The sequence below is a fragment of the Hippocampus comes genome, unplaced genomic scaffold (genome assembly GCF_001891065.2).
Source record: "Hippocampus comes isolate QL1 unplaced genomic scaffold, H_comes_QL1_v1.1 scaffold229, whole genome shotgun sequence".
Lineage (NCBI taxonomy): Eukaryota > Metazoa > Chordata > Actinopteri > Syngnathiformes > Syngnathidae > Hippocampus > Hippocampus comes.
The window spans coordinates 763,585-773,250 of record NW_017806060.1 but is presented as its reverse complement, the minus strand read 5'-3'; the positions used below and the strand labels follow the sequence as shown (position 1 = coordinate 773,250).

Sequence of the window (9,666 nt, the reverse complement as noted above, 5' to 3'; positions counted from 1 at the left end):
ATCGCCTGCATGAAGCGGACACCGTCCTCCGCCGCGATGGGGCTCACAGCCTGCGTGTGAAAGAAGTGACGGCAGAGAAAAGGTGTCTTCAGCAACGTAGCGTCACTTGGTCGATTTGAGTCAAGTGAAATAGGTTTGGTTTTTTTTTTTGCAGGGGTGCTGGAATGGAGTATAGTCAACGGTTGCTCTTTGTAGGTGATTAAGACCGAGCCCTGCCGAAATTGGCAAACATCTGTGAGTAATTCACGCCGATTCAAAAAGTGCAAAAGCACTTTCTGTCTCGCCCAGGCAAATGGCGAGGCGTGACATAGCACTCGTGGGCACTTTAAATGTCGAAAACGTAGTTTTGTTTTGTTTTGATTTTTAACACAGAGCCTCCAAAGATGACCACAGGCTTGTTTTGCGTTTACATATATCATAGTTGTATAAATAAATGATCTACAGTATATGTATTCCACTTTTGCCAGAAGACAAAAGCCATAAAGATTTTTTTTAAATTTGGCACCTATTTTTTTATTATTATTTTTATTGACTATTTTATTACTTTTTTGGAGCAAATTCAGTTAAAAAAAAAAACATGTCATCAACACTGTTTTGCGGTATACACAGGAAGCGCACGAACCTGTTTTCTGGGTTTGATCATGTGATCGTCCCCTTCTTGCAGGTTGCCTCTCCAACATGATTTGAGTTGTATTGATTATAATGAAATGAACATTATTATTATCAACTATTCTTTACGATTGTACGCATTAGGAACATTTAAACATTGCCTTTACAGTTCATAAAGGGTGTTAAGATGACATCATGACTCGAGCCTGAACTCGATTCAACCAGATTTGCACAGGAAACAACCTGACATCACCACCACCACCACCACCCCCAGCGAATCATCCCGATCCTTCGGAAAGACCGCGAGGCGAGTCCGCTTGACTTCCAAATTGCTGTAAATTCGCTAAGAAATGGCGCCCTTGGGAAATAACATGAATTCATCAAACCGTTGCCATCGCAAAAGCATGAACCCTTTCATGCACCAATAATGATAACCCGCAACCTGATAACATGATAAGCTGTCCGCTGTAGTGACCGCTGTCCCTGAAAGGGTTAACTTTTCCGAGGCGTGGCAAGTTACAGTTTTGTTACTGTTGGCATATCCTTCTGCGGTGACATCACCAAAAAAGCCAAAGAAAAAGAGTATCTCCTTTATCGGCTCACTGAACCAAAGTCTCACGAGACCTTGATGGTTTTCTTTGAAAATATGACTTCTGAGGCGCGCTTTCGACTTCTTCTCATCTTGAACATAATGTAACCCATTTATCAGTTTCTGGACTTATATAGCTTTTCTGTTGCATCAGCAGCTGAAATATTTTTCGGTTACTTCCAGCGCATGATTGATGTTTGTTTTCGCCTATCTCCATTTTGCCACGCGTTACGTGGGCGCCATAATTCCTTAATGAAATATGCCCAATTACCATACAGCATATGAATGATAATTGTGGAACAATGTAATGTCAATAGCCCACTGATTAATCCCTCCGAAGGCGGCCAAACGGCAGGCAAAGTAACTCGGTAAGCGATAAGCAATTTTCATTTGTTCTTAATTACAAAGGGGGCCCATTTTGCCGCCGACTTGATGAGATTCCCAAAGCCACTTCACCAGGCAGGGTTTTGACATCAACAGTTCGCTGTCTCTCTCTCTTTTTTTTTTTTTAATAACCTACAAATCCGTGATGTACTCGTTTCGACTACTTCTCACCGGTCCTCGTGGCTGCCCGTCCGCACGTCCTTCATGGCAGCGAACCCGCATGGGACCCGAGCAAAGCGGTTAAGGTTGTCCATGATGGTGCGACCCGCTTCAAGATAGTACGGGTCCCCTGTGGCCTAAGGCCAGAGAGAATCCGACATCATTTTAGGGTCAGTTTGTTTTTTTGTTTTTTTAAAGCAAATGATTACATTTTGCAAAGACGTCGCACATGCAAGTGAACCCAATTCGGCTGCACTTGGAAGGTAATAAGACATCTGCATTTACTTTTTTTTTTTCTTTTCTACCTTGTAAAGGAAATAGGTGCTCTCAGCAAACTCCGGCCTGAGTGGATGCTGGGCCCAGTGTACCCTGAAATCAGTCGTGAAGGCCTGCGGAGACGAAAGGGAGCGAGTCAGTGCAGCGTTGCGGCATTCTAAGTGGCACTTTAAGAGACTGGAGCGAGAATGAACCAAAGGCCTGAGGTTGTCTGTCAGGTGTATGAAAGGACGCATGAGGATTTCACGGTGGCGTTCCTTTCGGGGCTAGTTGTACGTGTCATTTTAGATTCGTCGTCTTGCAAAGCTACTAATGCATTTCATTGGAGGAGGCTCAACGGAAACATGCGTCAAAATAAATACGAGGGTTCAATTATGAGACAACAACAATTTGCTCCAAAAAGATCCATCAAAATTCAAATTACAGTAAATTAAAAAATAATAAGAATAAAATTAACCATATTAACATGTTGTCGATTAATGCAGTGGAGCTTCTGAAATCAAATGCTTAAAAAAAAAAAAAAACAACAGCAAACTTCAGCAAATCATAATTAACTCCACTGGGCTGCATGTGGAGGTATTCCATCATGTTTCTCGTTTGTTTAATTTTTTAATTTTTTTTTATCTTGATTTGCAAAAATGTGCAAATATGATTTGGGCAAACAAAACTGATTGTACCAAGCTGACTGTAATATGACAGCATCCAAAACATTCTGTATCTTTGAGGGCTGAGTAGATTTACTTTATTTTAGTTTTATGAACCAACAACAAATGAATTCATCTGCCATTCTTTCCTGTGATTTTGCGAGCGCAGTTTGACTTTTAATCCCTAGACCGCGCGTTGGCCGAAGTTAGCAAACATCTATTTTAAATGATTGACGTCCATGGCATTTGGCAGCGCTCGGTAACCATGAAGATACACCGGTTTGTCTCGTTCTTTAATTCGCAAAAAAACGACGCCTTCAGCGCGGATAAACTCTCAGCTAAAGCCCGACATGTACGCAACTCGGCTTTTGAATCCAACAGGTTTACCTCTGGTAGGAAGTTGTGTTTTTTGGTAACTTGATACAACATTTCATGAGTCTCAATGGCTGGACGGATGTCTCCCTTCAACACCTGGGGAAGAGGGGCGTGGGGGTATGAGTCAGTAGAACAAACGAGTGAAATGGCAAAAGAAAACAAATAAATTGATTCCACAATAATCCAATCGGACCTGCAGACCAGGGAAGAAAGCCAGCAGAGAGTCCATCCAAGTGCGAGCGGGAAGCAGAGGTTTGTGGATGTGAACGTCCAACAGCAGGGGAGGCTGGCTTATGTACTTCATGATGGATGCATAGTGCTGAGTGGGATGATAAAAAAAAGGGACACATTTGACAAACATGGGCAACATACGGCAATTCCTCAAAAAGTGGCTGTGCCACAATTAAGACAGCGGGAGAGTAATTCACTTTGGAAAAGTTAACACCTCCCTTTTCTCCTTCAGGACGACAAAAAAAAAAAAAAACTGTTCCAGCTGTAATCGTCTCACTTCATCTATTTTAACTAGTGCAGGGCTGTCAAACTCATTTTTGTTGCGGGCCACATTGAAGTGACCTTTTTCCTCGGAGGGCCATTATGACTGTGAAGGCATTTAAAGAAGTCAAGAATAATGGTTGATTCCACGATTGTTTAAGTTACTGTAATGAGGGGTTTGGAAACAAGAAAATGTTAACGATATCTCTCTTATTTATTACAAAGGAGAAGTTGAAATTTTGGTCCAGATTTTCGCAATCATTCGATTGGCTTTCGCGGGCCACATAAAATAATGTGCGGGCCAGATCTGGGCCCCGGGCCTTGAATTTGACACCTGTGCCTTATTGTGTCTATTGTCAGGCCAAAGCCTTGCCTATTTTTTTAAAAAAGTGACAAAAAAAGTGCTTTTTCGGACATTATGTGTCTTACAAACCTTTTTGATTGGGTCTTCCCCAAAAATTTCAAAACAAAAGCCAAACATTATTGTTTTTTTCCGCACCTCTAATTTCTACATTTTTTTGACGCAGGAATTTTCTAATATTTACTATTGTTACCTCCATAAAAATTCTACTAATGAACGCTCCCCCCCAACCCAGTTAAGTAATTAAACGCCGCTGACAATTATTTTGAGAAATGACGTACAGAAACAAACTAAGTAAGCACCCAAACTAGAACACATTGCAAACATGCAATATATTGAATTATCCTGTGCGTTATCCTGTTGCTATGCAACTGAGTGTGTGTCATGCATGCTCACAATATTGAAGCGCTGAAGAAACTGGTCATCTCCCAGAAGAACGTAGGCCTTGAGGAGGTATTCATAGTACGAGTCAATCCCTGCTCCAACGCCACTGTCTAGAAAACAAAGCGTGCATTCATCGTTGATGTGAGTCATCGCACAAAGGAAATTATTTTTTTTTTCAACTCCTCCGCCCTTTGCACAATCTAATCTTGCCATCTCGTATCCTTATTTCTGCCACCGGCTACTTCCCACCTCATCTACTACCCTGTGCGCCTCTCACCGCGGCGGACCCACTCTCCTGAGTGGATGTTGATGGTGGTTCCCACCAGATTGCTGTTCCTCTGCCTCTTCTCCCAAAGAAAGTCCAGGGCTCTCCGGGCATGTGCCTGCAAGCGCGAGAAAGGTTTTGCTCTTTTTTTTTTTTTTTTACAGAGAATAAAGAACGTGCCTGTGCCTGTGAGTAGTTTTATATTGTCCATGTGTTCATTCGCCCATCTATGGCATTTTGCATTGTTAGCATTACGCTACATTGACGATATTCTAAATACAGTATCCTCTTTGTTTGATGTTTAGTTAGACACTAAACATCAAATGAGAGAAGTGCAAACTTTTTTTTTTCCAGATAGTGCTCAGTATCTGCCATACTGCTCACTGGGAAAACTATTGTGTTGTCGCCCCGCCCCAAGGCTGGAATTCAGCATTACAGCAACTTAACCAAATCGCCACTTGGATAAGACGGAGGTAAGCGGCTAGATTTGCTGATGTGGGTCCCACCTCAAACACGGGATCCCCAGTGAAGCGACTTAAGGCAGCAAATTCCAGGATGATGGTTCCGGCGCATGCTGTGCAGGTGTCCGTTTCTGTGCCCGTCCGCGTCTCAGGACCCCTGACGCCGTATTTCAAGTTCACCTGTGGAAAAAAAAAAAAAAAAAGAATCTCAATATATTGCCTCCCCTCTAATTGGTGCAGTGCCTCAATTAAAATAAATCAATCAATAAAACGGCAGCTTATCAGTGGCAGCGTCAAAGCCGCTGCCCATTCTCACCCGGGGGTAAGGAAGGCCACTGCTGGTGTTGAACGCTGGCAGAAGTCGGAGGCCCAGGTCTTTGGCCATGTGCAGCAGCTCGTCTTGGTACCACCGCATGTGGTGTCCTTCTTCCTTCAGCATCAAAGCCATGGAGTGTCCACCCAACAGACCTCTGAACAGCATGAATAAAACACGTTCATGACAGTAAGAAATGACATACTGTGGTACCTTGACTTATCATTTTGTTTGACGAAAAGAAGAGATGTGCTGTTTATCTGTTGCCGCCCTCGAAAAACAAAACCAAACAAAATTTGAGGTGTTTTTCTTTTGAGTGCCATTGACGTGAAACGCCACCTACGTCAATTCTGGATGTTTTTACTCAGGTTTGATCATTTAACAGTGAAATGTAAAATAATAATAAACAACTACGGCCAGCAGATGGCAGTAGTGGATCTCGTTTGGATTAAATCACTGTGGGTCATGATGTGTCAGCTCCTGAAACATGGCCTACCCTTGAAAATGCAACCATTCCAAGCAGCATGTGACTGATCAGTGTTTGTCATTTTTAAAGCTACTAAAAAGAGTGTCACATAAAAGTGAAAAGATGACGAAAAAGATTATTTGGGGGTGGGGTGGCACTTGGCCAACTCAGGTTTGATCATTTAACAGTGAAATGTAAAAAAATAATAAACAACTATGGCCAGCAGATGGCAGTAGTGGCTCTTGTTTGGATTAAATCACTGTGGGTCATAATGTGTCAGCTCCTGAAACACGGCCTACCCTTGAAAATGCAACCATTCCAAGCAGCATGTGACTGATCAGTGTTTGTCATTTTTAAAGCTACTAAAAAGAGTGTCACATAAAAGTGAAAAGATGACGAAAAAGATTATTTGAATTTAGGAGCGATGTATGTACTTACATACGCAAACGGGTACATACATGGCAACATGCATGCGCATACACAACTAAATACTACTACTACTACTACTAAATAGCAGGCAAATAGCTTGTAGTTTGTCAAATGTAAAATTGTTTCACTGGTGAATATTTGTAAATACATTATTTTGCCATTAAAAGCACATTGTTGTTGGCATTATAGAAAAGGCTGCTCAGATGTTTGAGGCATCATGAAATATATCTTCACCAAAAAATAAATTCAGCATTTTTTTTGGGGGGGGGGGCACAATAACAATAAATTTCAAATCCAAACTCCAAATTTTTCTGGGGGGCACAATAACAATAAATTTCAAATCCAAACTACAAATTTTAAACACACCTTAGTAACAAAATGTAGGCTCTGAAAGGACAATTTTCCTTACCCGAGGACTCGAATGTTGGTTTCAAATACCGACACCACGATGTCATTGTCCAACCTGACGTCTGACAAGACTCTCCTGACTGCAGTCTCAAACTCCACCGTCTTGTTCAAAAGCTGGTGAAAAAAATAAAACAATACTTGGGTGTCAAAAGTCACCACAACAGACATATTGGCCACTGTTTAGTACGTGGTGCAAAAAAATAAAAAATATCGGGGATTATTTATTTGGGAGTCCTCATTCTTTTATCCCCGAGAAATTAAAAAAAACTGGTGCTCACCACAAGCGTATCCAGAGTGTCTATGAGGGTTAACGAGAACCTGCAGGAGATAAGTGTTCACCCATGAAAGAAAATGCATTGAAATACTGAAATAACAGAGCATCACTTTTTCAATAGTGTATCACTCACAATAATGCAACCCTGTTACTCATGCTATCACAAAAAAAAACTAAATTATTACTGTATTTAGAGTGCCGAGATTCTATTTCAATCCTACAAACCCAATTCCAATGAAGTTGCGGCCGTGTGTTGAACGTCAATAAAAACAGACAACAATGATTTGCAAATCATGTTCAACCTACGTTTCATTGAATACGCTACCAAGACAAGATATTTAATGTTCAAAGTTTATGAAGCAAATCATCACAAACTTAGAATTTTATGGCCGCAACATGGATTGTCGAATGACCCATATACAGTGAAACTCCTCTACAACGAAACCTACATGGGCAAAAATATTGTCAGTGTGCGTGCGTCAGCGCGAACATGTACACACGCGTGCGTCTTTTGGCTTCAACCAATCAGTGCTGACGCAACGGTTACACATCAAAGTGCTTTGATCTACGACAACAGCTAAGCTAGCCTAGCCACGACAACAGCTAGGTTAGTTAGTTGAGACGACACGACGCTCGAGGTTGGATGGACACGCTCTCCATCAATCTGTATGTTTCTCCTCTTCCTTTCTTTCCTTTTTCTGTCCAAATATATATTTTTCTACTACAATAGTAGCCTCGTCCACGACGTCTTTTTTCGTCCCACCAGGGTTTAGCCAGTGTGTTTATAAAGAGATCAAAATCTCTTTATACACATGCGCAGTAGTCCAGGAAGTATTTGTTATTGTTAGTTTCAGACGCAGTAAGAACGTTGCATTGCTAAAATGGCTAAAAAAACGGACCTTTGGATGTCAAGCAGCTAAGACAAGAAGAGCTGACGCTGAAAGAGAGGGTAAAAGTGATCAAAATGAAAGACGGAGGAAGCAAAATAAAAGACATTATCCAAGAAATTGATGGACGTGAAAGTGAATGCTGATCGTAAATTTCGCAATTTCTTTCCCTTTTTTTCTTTCTACACTGACTATATGAAGTGTCACATAAGTGGATGCTCATACTTATGCACTATTGGAATAAAAATAGAGTACACATATGTTTGTGTGTGCATGTACACAACACAATACGTTTGTGTGTGTGTTTACATCTGAGATCAAATTTGCTACAGTGAAAAACCCCCTGTTGTGAAAAATTTCTTGCTGCAAACATGATTTCGTTGTAGAGGAGTTTCACTGTACTGCATTTTTTTTTCTTTAGTTCTTACTTTCCGAGCGCATCGTCCACGTCGCCCCGACTGGGTTCCAGTCCTCGTACTCTTCCTCTGCATGTTAGCGGCATCAGCTCATCGGCTGGGTAAGCATGGTCCTTTGGGAAAATTGACAATCACGTTACGTGTGCTCATGTACATTTGCAGTAATAGTTTTTCACAAAGGAAAAAATGAATAGGTTCTGTTCAAGTCATTTTTTAAAATACTGTACATCACATTGTGATTGTGTGCGCCACATCCAGTCTTGTCAAAAGTAGAAAGACACTATTTTCCTTTTGGTCAATGCCAAAGAACCAATCGAAAGACGATGTTGGACATGTCACACTATGTGGCAAGACCAACAAAAATTCTGACATGCCAGACTTTCGTCGTCGTGGTCGTGAAGCGTCCCAGACGCCTCGGGGCCAATCGTAGAGTAAGTCACACTCCACAGGCTACGATGTGTCAAGACCACTCAAAATCTACGTTTGTCTGTGACATGTCTGTCGGCTCAAAATCAGACTACATTCGTGTCGTCTGACGTCCAGACTGACAGTGACTGAGATAGGAATTTTTGTTTTGACATCTGAGGAATTAAAAGCGATGACTTACCATGTAATTCTGGTACGCGTGGTCGAACATCTCTACCACTTGGTTCCTTTTTGGAGGAAAGAACAGATGTGCATCATGAGGGAGAGGTGCTGATTTCTAAATCAGCTGTATATACACAGCACTTTTAAATCATACTTTTTCTTGCACTCACCTCAACTTGAGTTTCTCGTCCCGTGACATGGCACGTCCCAGGCTACATGACGCCGCCAGCAGCAACAAGACAAACAGTGTCGATGGCATTGTGGCTCAATGAGCAGCAAGGTACACAACTTCACTTTGATTCTCGATTAGTCTCTTGAAGTTTTGTTACAATAGCAGCTAGAAACTACAACTACTACACAGTGAAGAGTCGGCCACTTGCATGCCATCTCCCTAGTCAGTAAATGACTAACAACAATGTTGTATATTTGCCATTTCACTGGTTACAGGTGACACTTGTTTGCTTTTCCATGCTGTCACCCGGATCTACTGGAAGGAGGATGTGAGACACGTAGCCCAAATACAAGGCCTTATATGATTTTATTTGGTAATTTATTCATTAACTGTACGCTTCATTGCTTGGCCAATTTGCGTGTCAAGTAATTAAAATCCACTGACACTTACACGAAACCAAAAGCTTGAGTTGCTGCACAGTGATATTCAAAAGGCCCACCTTCCATTTATTAAATGAGGGCAAATAACTGAAGTCCTTGACAATGAGTTCTCCATAGCGCTTTCAACCGCCATTAACCTACCAGTCTATCGTAAATGTTAATAATTGCCAGATCTTGACGAACTAGTTTTCGTCATCGCAGTCCAAAGAGTTGTGCACTTGCCATATTTGAATTTGCCCAGTTAGCTTGTCGCTAGCTGGTATGCTAATTAGCC

General features: G+C 41.6%; 1 protein-coding gene across 1 annotated transcript in view; it reads right to left on the bottom strand.

Annotated features, from left to right (window-relative positions):
- The window catches only part of edem3 (ER degradation enhancer, mannosidase alpha-like 3), a gene marked incomplete at its 3' end in the record, with an annotated part of 11,301 nt that extends 1,650 nt beyond the window's left edge, over positions 1-9,651 (bottom strand). The window contains exons 1-14 of the mRNA XM_019893127.1: positions 8,951-9,651; positions 8,800-8,845; positions 8,205-8,305; positions 6,894-6,933; positions 6,617-6,729; positions 5,316-5,469; positions 5,045-5,179; positions 4,551-4,656; positions 4,286-4,383; positions 3,230-3,355; positions 3,049-3,132; positions 2,047-2,130; positions 1,754-1,878; positions 623-671 (exon numbers count right to left, since the gene is read on the bottom strand). Of these exons, the coding sequence (XP_019748686.1) occupies positions 623-671; positions 1,754-1,878; positions 2,047-2,130; positions 3,049-3,132; positions 3,230-3,355; positions 4,286-4,383; positions 4,551-4,656; positions 5,045-5,179; positions 5,316-5,469; positions 6,617-6,729; positions 6,894-6,933; positions 8,205-8,305; positions 8,800-8,845; positions 8,951-9,039 (1,350 nt within the window). The remainder of the gene's footprint in view (positions 1-622; positions 672-1,753; positions 1,879-2,046; positions 2,131-3,048; positions 3,133-3,229; positions 3,356-4,285; positions 4,384-4,550; positions 4,657-5,044; positions 5,180-5,315; positions 5,470-6,616; positions 6,730-6,893; positions 6,934-8,204; positions 8,306-8,799; positions 8,846-8,950) is intronic.
- Between the last annotated feature and the right edge of the window lie 15 nt (positions 9,652-9,666).